We start from the raw sequence: 19286 nt of genomic DNA, 5'->3' as shown, positions 1-19286 counted from the left end.
TAAGAGTAATTCCCAGGAGTTATGGATCATGGAATCTCACCACCATGAAACAAATTAATTTATCAGGTAAGCATAAATTATGTTTCTTTTATATAGGTGGCGAAAGTCCATGATCCATTACTCATGGGAATTATATTCCTACCACTAGGAGGAGGCAAAGTCTCCCAAACCCCAAGAGCCATATAAAACCCCTCCCACCTAACACATACCTCAGTCTTTACTTTGCCTCCGTTGGAGGTGGTTGAAGGTGGTTGAAGCATGAAGATGTGCATGATTTCTTCAATGAAAGGGGTTTTCAGCTTATGTTGAAGTACAGTGCTTGTCAGAGGGATGTATTTGTGGTATGGCTTGTGATATGATAGTTTCGCCTCATGGGAAATCCTTCATAGGCCCTCTGTAAATTTGGTCGCAGGGACTCGTCTTCTGCCTCCTTTTACATATCTACATTATACTCCTATTCCATTACCTTTGCTGCTATGTTTCAGTACTGGTTTGGCTGTCCACTACTTGCTTGATGGTGGACGAGTGTCTATGGGCAAGTATGTTTTTTATATTTTTATATATAGACACTCATATAGCTTTGGTTATGGGCACTTTAAATGTTAAGTTTTTATCTTTTGTGTGTATGTATATATATATATATATATAGCCCTGGGACAGATACTCACTATACCCCTTGCTTTTGCGCGCAAAGATGACTAGAATACTAGTTACCAGCAGGAGTCACTGTATTTCTCTCTCTCTCTCTCTCTCTCTCTCTCTCTCTCTCTCTCTCAGTTTAGCAGTTCCAGTTTACCAGTAGGAGTCGCCACACACCACCGTTTTCAGGGAAAGTGGATCTGCAAGTTTTAGGAGCTGATGCTGGGATAGGTATTGGGCTGTCCCCACCTCCAGCACAATAAAAAGGCATCTCCCTGTGTGCAGGCGAATTATCTTCTTACTCTGCTCAACACTCAACCTAACACAGCCATGAGTTTTGTACCTGCACCCGGTTATCAGCCTGCCTACAACCCCGTGAGTATACACTGGCTGTCAGTTTTGGACTGTGAGTCACATAAATTGTTTTTTTTTATTATTTTTGGAACATAAATGTGGGGGAAATGGTAGATACATGGAACAAATTTCCAAGAGAGATGGTAGGATGACAATGCTTGAAGCAGGTGACGTAACAATGGGCAAATGATCTTGGGACTATAGATAAAATGCTGCATTTTGTGCAAAAACTGGCTCTAGATATACTATTTATATAATTAGAGTAAATATATTTATTAATACTAAGTTATATGGGCTGGGGTTCATTTTGGAAGTTTTAAAAGCTGCATCAATCTTTAGACAGAATATAATTCAAGGTAACTAATTTTTTTTGACGATTCAGAATTTGCAAGGTGTGGCAGACAAAAACTACCAGCCAGGGTGTGGCACATACTAATCCAGGTGCTGTCTGTCTATCTATCTATCTACCACTCTCTCTATGTTTCTATCACTTTATATGTTTATCACTTTATCTCTTTCTACCACTCTTTCTATATGTCTTTCATTTTATCTATCTATCTGTCTATCTATCTATCTACATGTTCTATCACTTTCTATATATATATATATATCTCTCTTTCTATCACTCTGTCTATCTTTCTACCACTCTCTATGTTTATATCACTTTATATGTTTATCTCTATCACTCTTTCTATGTTTCTATCACTCTGTTTATTTATCTATCTTTCTACCACTTTTTCTATATGTTTTTCACTTCACTATCTATCTACATGTTTCTATCACTTTATATATATATATATATATATATATATATATATATATATATATATATATATATATATATATATCTGTATCTTCCTATCACTCTGTCTATCTCTCTACCACTGTTTTTCTATCACTTTATATGTTTATATATCTATCTTTCTACCACTCTCTCTATATGTTTCTATCACTTTTTATGTTTATCTATCTATCTAATCTACATCCATCTACACTGTCTATCCATGCACCCAGATTAAGTACACAACTAGTGCCATCTATACTAAATTGTAAGCCTGTGTCTGCATATTTAAGGGCAGTGTATTAAATTGTTAGCTAGCTGCAAATCAAGCTGAAGGGAGAGAGACAAGACCATTTGAAAGGGTGTTCCTGCAGCTGCTTTGTATGCAATGATTTTGTATCAGGGGTGGTAAACTTGTAAAGGTAAAATCTGATACCAACCTGGAGTTTGATACAAGACAGAAATAAAATGTATTGGGGCAAATTCAAGCAGTCTATGCCCTGATATAAGAAAAAGCTTTACCTTCCCCTGTATACGAATAGCAGTGACAAATGGGAGTGCACAGAGACCTTTAACGTCCTTTAGTTTTGTATATGGGACAGTTACATTCCACTAACTGTAGGGGTGCCACACGTCCCTTAAAATACAGAACACTTATAAGTTACACATGCTGCAGGGTGTGCAGGGAGGAATATGAATAGTGCTGTCCAGAAACACAATACATGTTCCACCCTGCAGCATGTGTAACTCATAAGTGTCTAGGAAAACATGGCTGAGGTGGCAACCCTAACTAACTGTATTTAGCTGAAAGTCTCAGCCACACATTACTAACTCCATACAGCATCATAATGTATTAGGGTTGTCACCTCGGCCATGTTTTCCTGGACACTTATGAGTTATACATGCTGCAGGGTAAGCATTTTGCCTCTAGACATCACATGAATAGTGCTGATAAACAGCACAATACATGTTCCTCCCTGCACACCCTGAAACATGTGTAACTCATAAGTGTCTCGCAAAACATGGTTTAGGTGGCAACCCTAATTGGGGTCCTGTTTCAATAGCAGGGAAATAAGGTTCTTCAGAGCCAACTAGGCCTTTAGTATGGAAATATAAATTAGAGGAGGTAGCAAATTTTAAGGTGCAATTATGTGGCATATATGTTCTCCTACGCCCCATTCCCTCCAAACCTTTTATTATGTTCCAATATTCCCTAGTTGTCAAGGTGGTTGCATATCCCCTATAATGCATTCCTGGCCTCTCGTTGTTACAAATATGAGAAAATAGCTAAAATATTTGGGGTGTTAGGGGGCAACAAAAACCTCTTTAGCACTAACTAGTTCTCTCAATCAATCTGAAATGTCCCTTTAAGCTGTAAAGTGAGATCAACTGCTATTTTTAAAACAAAGGGTCTAACTTTCACTTACAATGAGGTCTTTCTGGTCCCTATTTTTTTCTATGTGACTTTTTCACTTAAAGGGACACTGAACTCAATTTTTTTCTTTCATGATTCAGATAGAGCAGCAATTTTAAGCAACTTTCTAATTTACTCCTATCAACAATTTTTCTTCGTTCTCTTGCTATCTTTATTTGGAAAAGAAGGCATCTAAGCTAAAAAGCCAGCCAATTATTGGTTCAGCATTGTGGACAGCACTTGTTTATTGGTGGGTGAATTTATCCACCAATCAGCAAGAACAACCCAGGTTGTTCACCAAAAATGGGCCGGCATCTAAACTTACATTCTTGCTTTTCAAATAAAGATATAAGAGAACGAAGAAAATTTGATAATAGGAGTAAATTAGAAAGTTGCTTTAAATTGCATGCTCTATCTGAATCGCAAAAGAAAAAAATGTGGGTTCAGTGTCCCTTTAATAATGCAGGGGTTAAAGAGATCTAAAGATCAAAGTTGGAATATCTATGGGTGCATTTCAGTTTTAAATTGGAGCATTTTTGCAAAAGTACTTCTAATAATAGTTACTGTTTTTCAGTGGCATATGCACATATGCTGTGAGAGCCAGTATTTAAGCTCAGAGATCTGCTGGTTGTGTGTATTGCATCTGTAAAGACTTCATTTGTGTCATATAAGCAACTGACTCTAATAAGCTATAGTGAATATTGGTGCACAGCCACACACAGGATATCTGCATATGCTGCTGAAAACCATTAATAACTCTTACTAGAAGCATTTTTGCTAATGGAACTATATTGCAACAATGCTTCTATTTAAAATCTAAATGCATTAATGCACATTTCAGTTTTGACCTTTCTATCTCTTTAAAGGGATATGAAACCCAAACATTTTATTTTGTGATTCAGACAAAGCAAACTATTTTAGAAAGGTTTCTGATTTACTTCTTTTAACAAATTAGCTTCGTTCCCATGATATTCTGTGTTGAAGAGATACCTAGGTAGGCATCTGGGTAACTACATAGCAGGAAATAGTGCTGCCCTCTAGTGTTAATGCAAATGGACTACATTCTTGCAAAACTGCTGCCATATAATGTTAAAGAAATGGGACTGCTCCTTATGTCCCTGCTTTTCAACAAAAGATACCAAGAGAACAAAGAAAAAATATCAGAAGGAAATGATAAAGTTGTTTAAAATGACATGCTCTAACCGAATCATGAAAGAAAAAAAATGTGACTTTCGTATCCCTTTAAGTGAATGATGTAGGAACTGGAGAAACCAGTGAGACTAGATAGATATTTGATCTATTATCTTTAACAAAGAGGCTGTTCGATGTGAAAAGCTGCAGAGTTTTTTTTTGGGTGCGTCCTCCTCTTTTTGTGCTTCAGAGTAAATTTTATCAGCAAAATAGTCTGTAAATTGCACAGTAATATGGGAATTGTTATCCCTTCTGAAGATCTGAATAGGGAAATAGAGTCTTTTCAGAGCCGGATGTATTCTTGTGAGAGATCACCACACTAAGATCTGTGCAAATCCAGATCCTAGTGTGTTAATCTCACAAAGGATTCAATTCAGCTCCAAAAAGAGCAGAACTGAATGCAGAAATCTGCACAGCCTCATTCATATCCTCGCCCATTACCAAAATGCCCTGTGTCCCGGGAGTCCTGATGGAGAATACAATTTTAAACAACTTTCAAATTTAATTTTATTATCAAATTTGAAGCAGCAGCAATTCACTACTGGGAGCTAGCTGAACATATTGAGTGAGCCCGTAACAAAAGGCATATATGCCCAGCTAGCTCCCAGCAGTACATTGCTGCTCCTGAGCATATAAAGATATTCTTTTTAACAAAGGATACCAAGAAAATAAAACAAATTAGATAACAGATGTTGATTGGAAAGTTGTTTAAAATTGCATGCTATAGCTGAATAAGTTACATTTCAATTTTCACATTGATCCATTTCACCTTCTGGAGTGTATTAAATAGTTAACATACAGTTTACCTTTATTTTGATATTTGAGATGACTGCTTTTGCCTGTTGCAACCGCCACCTATGCTAAAAATGTCACTTCTGCAGCCATCTGTACAGAACAGCTATGTAAACGAGATCCAGCAAATTACATCACAATACCAGTGGGGGTGGAGATATAGGAACTAAAATTTTCGCTTTCAAATGTTATTTCAGACCGAGATCAAATAAGGAAGTCTTTGTGTTTGTAGAGAGTGATAAGATAATGAAATCTGTTCTCCCTGCAAGCTCAGCCAATTTTAAGTGGTTTCAAAAACTAAAACAGATTTTTAAAAATAAAGGGGAAGCAATTTACCATACATTTATATTCTGCAACTAATAAGGCATATGAAACACATTTAAGGGGAAATCAAATTTAAAGGACACTGTCCCTTTAAATATACTCAATGTTTATTTCATGCAGATATTTACCAGGTGTTACTGTTCTAAACTATCCTGCCAGATGGGGTTAAATTGACATCTTTGTATAGGACTGAAATTGCTAAAAGACAATGCAACAACCTAGTATACAATGATTCTTTTACAATGTGTATCACACACATATCGCACTGTAGAAGAAGACTGTCACACCCATAACATTCCTTTTCCCACAAAGCTGATTTTACAGCTATGTCTGTACCTGCCCTCATTCCAGAATACCTCCTCTGCCAGTCAAAGCACATTATCCCTGAATGGGTTAATCCCTATGTTGCCGGTGGGGGGGGGGGGTCTAAGGGAAGTGGTTAGTCACCTATCTGCCTATAGGGGTTTATCCTGAGATCTGTGTATAATACAAAGCGTTAATTGCTGTCCTATGTATCAGGGAAGGGGTTAATTGCTGTCCTATGTATCAGGGAAGGGGTTAATCTTTGCTCTGTAGGTGTCTATCAGAGAAGGGGTTAGTCCATTGCCCTGCTGGTCTATGTATCAGGGAAGATGTCATTATCTGCTCTGTAGGGGACTGTGTGTATTATGGAGGGGGTTAATCACTGCCCTATAGGTTTGTGTGAATCAGAGAAGGGGTAAATCACTGCCCTGCTGGTCTATGTATCAGGGAAGATGTTAATCTCTGCTCTGTAGGGGACTGTGTGTATCATGGAGGGGGTTAACCACTGCCCTGTAGCTTTGTGTATTAGGGAAGGGATTAATCACTATTATGTATATCTTTATCATGAAAAGGGTATATCACTACCCTGCAGGGAGAGAGTATAAAGGTACATAACAATAAATACAGTTTATAAGCATGCTATTCCCTGCCTCTCTCTAGTCATGGGTGCTGCCATGTTGAAATCAAGCTTTTACTGCTACCTAGTGCTGATGTTTTTGCACATATGCAGAAACGCTCCTTCAGATACTTCAGTGCAACCTAGGTTCCAAAAATGTCCCTTTAATCACCACTCTCTAGGCCTATGTGTATCAGGAAAAGGGGGGGGGGAGATTAATCACTGTCCTGTAGGTCTATTTATCGAGGGATGGAGTTAATCGATGCTTTGTTGGTCTATGCATCAGGCAAAAAGGTTAACCCTGACTTTATAGGTCTGTGAATTAGGCAGTGATTTAAGGAAGATTTACATGTAGTTTGATGTGAATATTAGCTGGCGGCATATAACCTACAAACTGGCATTGTATTCCTCCTGGAACACCACTAATGAATATGCTGCCTGGGGATCAATATTATTTTATTCCCTAGTTGAACATTACTATTGCTCTGAATTGAGGATTTTCTCAGAACTTAAAATGCACTCTGACTGCTCAAGGCTAATCTTGCTGCATATATGTCCCCAATTGGCTTTCATTGATAACCACTGCAAAACAATGCACTTTACACTAACATAATCACCATGATTAGCCTTGTTGTGTTCAGAGCAAGCAGTGGGTGAAGTTTGACTATTAGAAAATAATTGCAGTAAACAAGATGCTATTATTCTATAGCAACACAACATTAATGTCTTGTGAGTACAGGGTGTTTACTGTCCCTTTAATAGCCAACATCTTTGTTTTTTCCCCCTGGGCATCTGGAATGATATGTACTGGGTTTTATTAAATAAGTCACCTGAATGCTTCACATGCTTCTTACCAAGAATAAAGTGTACAATTAAAAAAACAACTTCCTTTAATGAAACACAGCTCCTTTTCATGAGAGCATACAGAGGTATGCTCTGGAGTGTGCATGTGTCTTGTGCACTATACATACAACATAGATTAAAGAAATTGGCCTATAATACAAATGAAGCGCAAAATTATTAGCACTGTGGTGCGTTACACATAGGGTTGCCACCTGTCCAGGAATTTCCCAGACACTTAGGGTTTACATTTGTGTGTCCGGGTTTGAAGCTTAGTCAGACCCGAAAATGCAAATGTCTGGGTTTTGTGGGAAACAGCCAAAAAGGTGACATTGTACATTTGCAACATATTGCATGCGCCTACAGTTATTTCTCTCTTGCGTGTGTGTCTTTGTGTAGGTGTGTGTATGTCTTTGTGTTTGTCAGTGCCTTTCTATGTGCGAGATAAAATGTGTGTGAGGGAGTTAGTGTCTTTGAGTGTGTGGGAAAGAGGCGATGTGTGGGTTAGTGTGTGTCAGGGCCGGACTGGGACCAAAAAGAGACCCGGGCAAAGAGGGCCCCCCCTCCACTCACTATTTCTAACATGGCAAGTATATTACAAAAACATTTACAATTTCCAACACTCTATATTCACTGTATTTTGTCAATTGGTTGGTATGAAAAAATAAACTACATTTAAAAAAATAAAACCACAACAAAACCAAAATAAAGTGCTATAAGGGCACAAAGTATATGTCACATAACACTCATTTAGCTGTAGCTATAGGGCACAAGAATATGTCACATAAAGAATTAACTGTAGCTATAGGGCACAAAGAGTACATGTCACATAACACACATTTAGTTGTAGCTATATGCAGTGGCGGACCTCATGCACAGAGGGCCCTGGTGCATGATTCCCCCCCTGTAATGTTGTAGGGTAGAGACTTGTAAATTCAGTTTACACAAAGCCCTAATTACAAAATGAAACCAAGTTTGTAGTATTAAGTTATTAATAATTTTTCCATTTCACTTAAAACTCTATTAAAATTTAAATATGTTTAAACTTTTCTGAATATTGAATCTTGTGTGCCAGAGTGAGTCTTTGTGTTGTAAGTGTATGTGTGATCATGTAAGTGTATGTGCATGCTAGTGTGAGTGTGTATGGTTGTGTCAGTGTATGTGTATTTTAATTTATATATGTACAAGTGAGTCTGTGTATGTGAGTCTGTGCACTAGTCAGTCTGCCTTTTGTGAGTGTATGTCTGCGCACCAGTAAGTCTGTGTGTGTGAGAGTAAATCTGTGTATTTGAGAGTAAGTCTGTGCACTAGTGAGTGACGTCTGTGTATGTGAGAGTAAGTCTGTGCACTGAGTCTGTGTATGTGAGAGTAAGTCTGTGCACTAGTGAGTCTGTGTGTGTGTGTAACTCGGTGTACTAGTGTCAGGGTTTTTTCCCTGTTGTGTTTGCCATGTGCTGCTGGCAGCCATTTTACTCACCTCTCTTCCTGTCTTGGTGCATTGTGGGGGATGCACCACTTATTATTTAAAGGGCCTCTGTTCAGTATGCTTTGCCCTTGCGTTGTCTCAGACCTGTTTGTGAGAGCGCCTGTGTCTTACCTGGCTGCCTGACGTCCTTCCTGGTTCCTGATCCCTGGCTTGTTCCTGACTCTGCTGTTTTCTTTCATGTAATTGGCAAGAGTCCATGAGCTAGTGACGTATGGGATATACATTCCTACCAGGAGGGGCAAAGTTTCCCAAACCTCAAAATGCCTATAAATACACCCCCACCACACCCACAATTCAGTTTTACAAACTTTGCCTCCTATGGAGGTGGTGAAGTAAGTTTGTGCTAGATTTCTACGTTGATATGCGCTTCTCAGCATGCTGAAGCCCGGTTTTTCTCTCAGAGTGCAGTGAATGACAGAGGGATGTGAAGGGAGTATTGCTTAATGAATGCTATGGTCATCCTATCGGGGATCTATTTCATAGGTTCTCTGTTATCGGTCGTAGAGATCTCTTCTCCTACCTCCCTTTTCAGATCGACGATATACTCTTATATACCATTACCTCTACTGATTCTCGTTTCAGTACTGGTTTGGCTATCTACTAAATGTAGATGAGTGTCTTTTGGTAAGTATGTCTTATTTTATTTATGACACTCTCAGTTATAGTTTGGCACTTTATATGTAAAGTTCTAAACATATGTTTTATACTTATATTTGCCAGGAGTCAGGTTAATCAGTATATTTCCTTCATTCAGACTGTCAGTTTCATTTTTTGGGAAATGCATATGAATAAAAAATGTTCTTACCTGAAAATTTTTCAAAATTGACTTTTCTTTCTAAATTGCGGGCTGTTAGGCTCGTGGGTGCAAAAAATGCTAGAATTTATTGCGTCATTTTTGGCGTGAAAATTAAGTTTGTTGACGTTTATGACGTCATTTCCGGCGTTGTAGTTGACGCCTAGAGTTTTCACGTAGTTGCGTCATCTATGAAGCTCATGTTTGTTGCAGACGTTTTTGGCGCCAAAAAAATTGTCAATTGTGGGCGTCATTCTTGGCGCCAGTTTTCTTGACATTATTTAAGTCTCAGTTTCTTTTTTGCTTCTGGTTCCTAGAGGCTTGTTCTGTTTGCATTTTTTCCCATTCCTAAAACTGTCATTTAAGGAATTTGATAATTTTGCTTTATATGTTGTTTTTTCTATTACATATTGAAAGATGTCGCAATCTGACCCTGTATCAGAGTCTACTTCTGGAAAGCTGCTGCCTGATGTCGGTTCTACCAAAGCTAAGTGCATTTGTTGTAAACTTGTGGTTACTGTTCCTCTGGCTGTAGTTTGTGTTAGTTGTCATGATAAACTTTCAAAAGCTGATAATATTTCCATTAGTAGTAGTCCATTACCTGTTGTTGTTCCTTCAACATCTAATGTTCAAGATATTCCTGTTAATGTAAGAGAATTTGTTTCTAATTCTATTCAGAAGGCTCTGTCTGTTATACCACCTTCTAATAAACGTAAAAGGTCTTTTAAAACTTCTCATAAATCAGATGAATTTTTAAATCACCGCCAACATTCTGATTTATCTATCTCTGATGAGGATCTATCTGGTTCAGAAGATTCTGCCTCAGATATTGGCACTGACAAATCTTCATATTTATTGAATATGGAGTTTATTCGTTCTTTACTAAAAGAGGTGTTGATTGCATTAGATATGGAGGAGTCTAGTCCTCTTGATATTAAAACCAGTAAACGTTTAAATTCGGTTTTTAAACCACATGTAGTTATTCCAGAGGTTTTTCCAGTTCCTGATGATATTTCAGATGTAATTTCTAGGGAATGGAATAGTTTAGGTACTTCATTTACTCCTTCTTTAAGGTTCAAGAGACTGTACCCTTTGCCGGCTGATAGATTGGAGTTTTGGGAAAAAATCCCCAAAGTTGATGGGGCTATCTCTACTCTTGCTAAACGTACTACTATTCCTACGGCAGATAGTACTTCTTTTAAAGATCCTTTAGATAGGAAGCTTGAATCTTTTCTAAGGAAGGCTTATTTATGTTCAGGTAATCTTCTTAGGCCTGCTATTTCTTTGGCTGATGTTGCTGCATCTTCAACCTTTTGGTTGGAGGCTTTAGTGCAACAAGTACCAGATCATAATGTGTATAGCATTGTTAAGCTTCTTCAACATGCTAATAATTTCATTTGTGATGCCATTTTTGATATCATTAGAATTGATGTCAGGTATATGTCTTTAGCTATTTTAGCTAGAAGAGCTTTATGGCTTAAATCTTGGAATGCTGATATGACTTCTAAGTCAACATTGCTATCTCTTTCTTTCCAAGGTAATAAATTATTTGGTTCTCAGTTGGATTCTGTTATTTCAACTGTCACTGGGGGGAAGGGAGCTTTTTTGCCTCAGGATAAAAAATCTAAGGGTAAATTTAGGGCTGCTAACCGTTTTCGTTCCTTTCGTCAGAATAAGGAACAGAAGCCTGACCCTTCCCCTAAAGTAACGTTTTCCAATTGGAAGCCTTCTCCAGTCTGGAATAAATCCAAGCCTTTTAGAAAATCAAAACCAGCCCCCAAGTCCGCATGAAGGTGCGGCCCTCATTCCAGCACAGCTGGTAGGGGGCAGATTACGATTTTCAAAGATGTTTGAATCAATTCAATTCAAAATCATTGGATTCAGAACATTGTTTCTCAAGGGTACAGAATAGGTTTCAAGGTAAGACCGCCTGTGAGAAGGTTCTTTCTCTCACGCATTCCAATAAACCCAGTAAAGGCTCAGGCTTTTCTGAAATGTGTTTCAGACCTGGAGTCATCTTGGGTAATTGTGCCAGTTCCATATCTGGAACGGGGTCTGGGGTTTTATTCAAATCTGTTCATTGTACCAAAGAAAGAGAATTCTTTCAGACCAGTTCTGGATCTAAAAAGTTTGAATCGTTATGTAAGGATATCAACATTCAAAATGGTGACTATAAGGACTATTCTGCCTTTTGTTCAGCAAGGGCATTATATGTCCACAATAGACTTACAGGATGCATATCTTCATATTCCAATTCATCCAGATCACTTTCAGTTCCTGAGATTTTCTTTTCTAAACAAGCATTACCAGTTTGTTGCTCTTCCTTTTGGCCTAGCAACAGCTCCAAGGATCTTCTCAAAGGTTCTCGGTGCCCTTCTCTCTGTAATCAGAGAGCGGGGTATTGCAGTGTTTCCTTATTTGGACGATATCTTGGTACTTGCTCAGTCTTTACATTCTGCAGAATCTCACACAAATCAACTCGTTTTGTTTCTTCAAAAACATGGTTGGAGGATCAATTTACCAAAAAGTTCCTTGATCCCTCAGACAAGGGTAACCTTTTTGGGATTCCAAATAGATTTAGTATCCATGACTTTGTCTCTAACAGACAAAAGACGTCTGAAATTGGTTTCAGCTTGTCGGAACCTGCAGTCTCGGTCATTCCCTTCAGTAGCTATGTGCATGGAAGTTTTAGGTCTCATGACTGCAGCATCGGACGCGATCCCCTTTCCTCGTTTTCCCATGAGACCTCTTCAGCTTTGTATGCTGAACCTTTGGTGCAGGGATTATACAAAGATATCACAATTGATATCCTTAAATCCCAATACTCGACTATCTCTGACTTGGTGGTTAAATTACCACCGTTTAGTTCAATGGGCCTCTTTTGTTCATCCAACCTGGACTGTGATTTCAACAGATGCAAGTCTTTCAGGTTGGGGAGCTGTCTGGGGATCTCTGACAGTGCAGGGGGTTTGGAAATCTCAAGAGGCGAGATTACCAATCAATATTTTGGAACTCCGTGCGATTTTCAGAGCTCTTCAGTTCAGCTCTTCTGAAGAGAGAATCGTTTATTTGTTTTCAGACAGACAATGTCACAACCGTGGCGTATGTCAATCATCAAGGTGGGACTCACAGTCCTCAGTCTATGAAAGAAGTATCTCGGATACTTGCATGGGCGGAATCCAGCTCCTGTCTAATCTCTGCGGTTCATATCCCAGGTATAGACAATTGGGAAGCGGATTATCTCAGTCGCCAGACTTTACATCCGGGAGAATGGTCTCTTCACCCAGAGGTGTTTCTTCAGATTGTTCAGATATGGGGGCTTCCAGAAATAGATCTGATGGCTTCTCATCTAAACAGGAAACTTCCCAGGTATCTGTCCAGATCCAGGGATCCTCAGGCGGAAGCAGTGGATGCGTTGTCACTTCCTTGGAATTATCAACCTGCTTATATCTTTCCGCCTCTAGTTCTTCTTCCAAGAGTGATTTCCAAAATCATAATGGAACGTTCGTTTGTTCTGCTGGTGGCTCCAGCATAGCCACACAGGTTTTGGTATACGGATCTTGTTCGTATGTCCATTTGCCAACCTTGGCCACTTCCGTTAAGGTCAGACCTTCTATCTCAAGGTCCGTTTTTCCATCAGGATCTCAAATCAATAAATTTGAAGGTATGGAGATTGAACGCTTAGTCATAGAGGTTTCTCTGACTCAGTGATCAATACTATGTTGCAGGCTCGTAAATCTGTGTCTAGAAAGATTTATTACCGAGTTTGGAAGACTTACATTTCATGGTGTTCCTCTCATAAGTTCTCTTGGCATTCTTTTAGAATTCCTAGAATTTTACGGTTTCTTCAGGATGGTTTGGATAAGGGTTTGTCCGCAAGTTCCTTGAAAGGACAAATCTCTGCTCTTTCTGTTCTGTTTCACAGGCTTTGTTTTGTACAGGCTTTGGTTCGTATCAAGTCTGTCATTAAGTCAATCTCTCCTCCTTGGAGTCTTAATTTGGTTTTGAGAGCTTTACAGGCTCCTCCGTTTGAGCCTATGCATTCTCTGGATATTAAGTTACTTTCTTGGAAAGTATTGTTTCTTTTGGCGATCTCTTCTGCTAGAAGAGTTTCTGAAATATCTGCTCTACCTTGTGAATCTCCTTTTCTGATTTTTCATCAGGATAAGGCGGTTTTCCGGACTTCATTTCAATTTTTACCTAAGGTTGTGAATTCCAACAAGATTAGTAGAGAAATTGTTGTCCCTTCCTTGTGTCCTAATCCTAAGAATTCTTTGGAAAGATCTTTGGATTCTTTGGATGTGGTAAGAGCTTTGAAATATTATGTTGAAGCTACTAAGTCTATTTATTATCTTTTCTGGTCCTAAGAAAGGTCAGAAAGCTTCTGCTATTTCTTTGGCTTCTTGGTTAAAACTTTTGATTCATCATGCTTATGTGGAGTCTGGTAAATCCCTGCCTCAGAGGATTACGGCTCATTCTACTAGGTCAGTTTCTAGTACTTCCTGGGCTTTTAAGAATGAAGCTTCTGTTGATCAGATTTGCAAAGCAGCAACTTGGTCTTCTTTGCATACTTTTACTAAATTCTACCATTTTGATGTTTTCTCTTCTTCAGAAGCAGTTTTTGGTAGAAAAGTTCTTCAGGCAGCTGTTTAAGTTTGATTCTTCTGCTTATAATTTCATTTTTTTTCATTATAAGAATAAAACTTTTTGATTTGGGTTGTGGATTCTTTTTTCAGCGGAATTGGCTGTCTTTATTTTTATCCCTCCCTCTCTAGTGACTCTTGCGTGGAGTTACCCATCTTGGGTATTTGCTATCCCATACGTCACTAGCTCATGGACTCTTACCAATTACATGAAAGAAAACATAATTTATGTAAGAACTTACCTGATAAATTAATTTCTTTCATATTGGCAAGAGTCCATGAGACCCACCCTTTATATGGTGGTTATGATTTTTTTGTATTAAGCACAATTATTCCAATTCTTTGTTGATGCTTTCGCTCCTTTCTTATCACCCCACTTCTTGGCTACCACAAGTCAAATAACAAGCCAGGAGTCAAAACCAGAGCTGGTAGTCAGACGAGCCGGAATCAGGAACAAGGAAAACATAATTTATGTAAGAACTTACCTGATAAATTCATTTCTTTCATATTGGCAAGAGTCCATGAGCTAGTGACGTATGGGATATACATTCCTACCAGGAGGGGCAAAGTTTCCCAAACCTCAAAATGCCTATAAATACACCCCCCACCACACCCACAATTCAGTTTAACGAATAGCCAAGAAGTGGGGTGATAAGAAAGGAGCGAAAGCATCAAAAATAAGGAATTGGAATAATTGTGCTTTATACAAAAAAATCATAACCACCTTAAAAAGGGTGTGCTTCATGGACTCTTGCCAATTACATGAAAGAAAACATAATTTATGTAATAACTTACCTGATAAATTAATTTCTTTCATATTGGCAAGAGTCCATGAGGCCCACCCTTTTTATGGTGGTTATGATTTTTTTGTATAAAGCACAATTATTCCAATTCCTTGTTGATGCTTTCGCTCCTTTCTTATCACCCCACTTCTTGGCTATTCGTTAAACTGAATTGTGGGTGTGGTGGGGGGTGTATTTATAGGCATTTTGAGGTTTGGAAAACTTTGCCCCTCCTGGTAGGAATGTAATTATATCCCATACGTCACTAGCTCATGGACTCTTGCCAATATGAAAGAAATGAATTTATCAGGTAAATTCTTACATAAACTATTATATATGACTATTCGCTTTGGCTCCTGACTCGGCTCGTCTGACTACCAGCTCTGGTTTTGACTCCTGGCTTGTTATTTGACTTGTGGACTTTTTATTATTTGCTGCTATTAATAAAGGTGTGATTATTTTTGCACTTCTCGTCTCAATCTGATTCCTGGCACCCTGACATTACGCAAGGGACATGAATCCTGATGGTGCTAATAATCCACCTTTACCTGCCATAATTTCCAGGATGGATGAACAGGATCACCGCTTGGATCAATTTGCACTAGCCCTGCAAACCCTGCTGACTCGCACTGCACATTGGGACCAAAGTGTCCCGCAAGTTATGGCTGCTCCTGTTTCCGCTGCTGCACCTATGCCTACCAGGAGCATGTCCAGTTCTGCACCTCTACCTCAGCAATATGGAGGCGATCCTATTCAGTGCAGAGGGTTTTTGAACCAGGTGGGCATTTACTTTGATATGTTACCTCAGGCATTTCCCTCTGACAGAGCTAAGGTGGGATTTCTCATCTCATTACTCTCTGACACAGCTCTTGCCTGGGCTAATCCCTTGTGGGAGACTAATAAACCTGTGATTTCAAATTACCCTGAATTTGTGGCCTCCTTTCGAAGGGTATTTGATGTTCCGGCTCGCTCCTCCTCTGCTGCTATACGACTCATGTCCATTCAGCAAGGTACAAGATCTGTTGCTCAGTATGCTATTGAGTTCCGTACGCTTGCCGCAGAGATAGGTTGGAACAATGAAGCCCTTGTTGCCGCCTTCTTTCATGGGCTCTCTGATGCGATCAAAGATGAAGTTGCTGCCAGAGATTTACCAGAGGATCTCGAGGCATTGGTGTCTTTTTTTTATCCTAATTGACATCAGACTCAGAGAGAGGCCCTCTTTCAAGGAGCGCTTGCGGAAGACTCCTGTTTCATTGTCTCCTAAATGTTCGTTCCCACCCATGCCTCCCTCTCCTCCCATGCCTCCTGGTCCCGAGTCACCAGGTACTGCTGCGCCGATGCAGCTGGGATTCACGCGTCTCTCCGCAGCGGAGAGGGCCTTTAGGAGGAGGGAGGGGCTCAGCCTCTATTGTGGGTTACAGGGCCACCTTTTGAAGTCTTGTCCTACATGGCCGGGAAACGTTCACACATAAGGTCCTGTCAGGGGCAGACCTTGGGTGGTTTATCCTCGTCCCCGGAACCACTTAAGGAGAAACCTTTGGTCACGGTTGTCCTTTCCTGGGTGGACTCCTCCATAGTCACTCAGGCTCTTGTTGATTCCAGTGCTGCGGGCTATTTCATTGACAGTGCTTTTGTATCAAAGCACTCCATTCCTGTTTTGCCTCGGTCCGTTCTGCTTGCTATTGAGGCCATTGATGGCAGGCCCCTTCAGCCCGCACTCGTTACTCACGAAACTGCTCCGTTGTCCATGGCTGTTGGGGCTCTCCATTTTGAAACCCTCCAGTTCCAGGTGATAAACTCTCCGCATTTTCCGGTTGTTCTGGGTTATCCCTGGCTCCAAAAGCACAATCCCAGTGCAGGTACCAAATTTTGTCATGGTCCCCGCAATGTATTTCCACTTGCCTTCGGAAACCAGTTAAAGTCTTGTGCACTTCTTCAATATCTCAATTGCCAGAGGAGTACCAAGAGTTCCTAGACGTGTTTGACAAGGTGCATGCCAGTACGTTGCCTCCTCACCGGTCTTACGATTGTGCCATAGACCTGCAACCCGGAGCCATTCCTCCTCGGGGCCGGGTGTACCCTCTGTCTGTTGCAGAGAATTGTGCTATGGAGGAGTATGTTGCCGATGCTCTGTCGCGGGGGATCATCCACAAATCCTGCTCTCCTGCAGGGGCTGGCTTCTTCTTTGTGAAGAAAAAGGGTGGCGAGTTAAGACCATGTATTGATTATAGGGGTCTTAATCGTCATACCATTAAGAATGCTTACCCTATTCCGCTTATTATGGAACTCTTTGACTGCCTCAAGGGAGCTACGGTCTTTACTATAGAAAGTTTATTAAAAACTTTTCTTCCTTGGTCAAACCTATCACAGACATGACCCGTAAAGAGAATGATCCACTCCATTGGTCACCTACTGCCATTAAGGCCTTTGATAGTCTTAAGACTGCCTTTGCTGCCACTCGAGTTCTGGCTCATCCTAACCCTGTCCTGCCTTTCGTTCTCGAGGTCGATGCGTCTGAGACTGGAGTAGGTGCCCTCTTGTCTCAACGTCCTACGCCTGACGGTTCTTTGCATCCGTGTGGTTTCTTCTCTAGGAAATTGTCTCCAGCGGAGTGCAATTATGAAATTGGCGACAGGGAATTACTGGCTATAATTTTGGCACTTAAGGAATGGAGGCATCTTATCGAGGATACTAGCGTGCCAGTGCTCATTCTTACTGACCAGAATTTCTATCTGAAGCAAAACGTTTGTCGCCCCGACAGGCCAGATGGGCGCTATTTTTGTCTCGGTTTAATTATGTGGTCTTCTACCTGCCTGGTAGTAAGAATGTTAGGGCTGATGCCCTCTCTCGACAATTTTTGCCTCTGTCCAAGGAGTAGTCTGTACCTACTCCTGTTATACCTCCTGACCATATTTTGGCTACCATATGTACTAATTTGACTTCTCCCTTGGGGGAGGAGATCCTGGCTGCACAAACCAATTCACTTCCTGAGAAACCTAGTGGTAAGTGTTTTGTTCCTGAGAATCTTCGAACTAAACTTTTGCACACTTACCACTATCCTAAAGCCCAGGTCACCCAGGCAAGAACCAAATGATTTGGTCTGTCACTCGACAATTCTGGTGGCCAGGTCTTCGTTCTGATGTTGCTGCGTATGTTGCCTCCTGCTCAGTTTGTGCACAGAAAAAGACTCCTCGACGTCTTCCTGTGGGTCTTCTTCAACCTATTGCTAATGGTGAGCGCCCTTGGACACATTTTTCCATGGACTTCATTGTCGATCTCCCTGTTTCCAATGGCAATACTGTTATCCTTATGGTGGTTGACCGTTTTTCTAAAATGTCACATTGCATTCCCTTGATGCAGCTGCCTACCGCTCAGGAGCTTGCTTCAATTTTTGCCAGGGAGGTATTCCGTTTACATGGGTTACCCAAGGAGATAGTGTCGGGCCAGGGTAGCCAGTTTGTCTCCAGTTTTTGGCGTTCCTTTTGTGCTCAAATGGGGATCCAGCTTTCCTTCTCCTCTGCATATCACCCTCAATCCAATGGGGCTGTGGAACAGTCTAATCAAGCTCTGGAACAGTTCCTCCGTTGCTATGTCTCAGATCACCACAATAATTGGTCTGAACTGTTACCTTGGGCAGAGTTTGCTCGTAATAGTGCTATTAATGCTTCCTCCAAGTTATCCCCATTCATGGCGAATTATGGGTTTCAACCATCCTTGTTGCCCGATTCATTCATGTCTCAGGGTATTCCGGCTTTGGAGGAGCATCTCCGGCAACTCCGTTCCACATGGGTGCAGATTAAGGATTGCCTTCATCGTTCTATGCAGCGCCAAAAGTTCCAGGCTGATCGTAGGCGTCTCCCCGCACCTTCCTACCAGGTTGGTGAGAGAGTTTGGCTGTCCTCCCGCAACTTGAACCTTTGTGTGCCTTCGAATAAATTGGCTCCCCATTATGTTGGTCCTTTTCGAATACTCTGACGGGTTAATCCTGTGGCTTACGCTCTTGACCTTCCTCCTGCTATGCGCATCTCCAATGTTTTTCATGTCTCCCTCTTGAAACCATTGGTTTGTAATCGGTTTACCACTGTGTTGCCTCGTCCCCGTCCTATCCTTGTTGACAACCATGAGGAGTATGAGGTCAGCAGCATTATTGACTCTTGTATGTCCAGGGGCCGTGTACAGTATTTGGTTCACTGGAGGGGCTACGGTCCAGAGGAGCGTTCTTGGGTTCCCTCCTCTGATGTTCATGCTCCTGCCCTCCTCCGTGCCTTCCATGCCCACTTCCCCAATAAGCCTTTTGTCCTCCAGCGGTGGAGGGGTCGTTGAGGGGA

The 19286-nt window shown here is 40.6% G+C and overlaps 1 protein-coding gene across 1 annotated transcript in view; it reads left to right on the top strand.

The window, feature by feature from the left end:
• Positions 1-859: 859 nt before the first annotated feature.
• The window catches only part of LOC128666801 (galectin-6), a 60265-nt gene continuing 41838 nt past the window's right edge, over positions 860-19286 (top strand). Inside the window, exon 1 of the mRNA XM_053721596.1 lies at positions 860-1014. Coding sequence (XP_053577571.1) covers positions 970-1014 — 45 coding nt within the window. The 5' untranslated portion in view covers positions 860-969. The remainder of the gene's footprint in view (positions 1015-19286) is intronic.

Source organism: Bombina bombina, chromosome 7 (assembly GCF_027579735.1).
Source record: "Bombina bombina isolate aBomBom1 chromosome 7, aBomBom1.pri, whole genome shotgun sequence".
NCBI lineage: Eukaryota > Metazoa > Chordata > Amphibia > Anura > Bombinatoridae > Bombina > Bombina bombina.
This window is presented reverse-complemented; position numbering and strand designations above follow the sequence as displayed.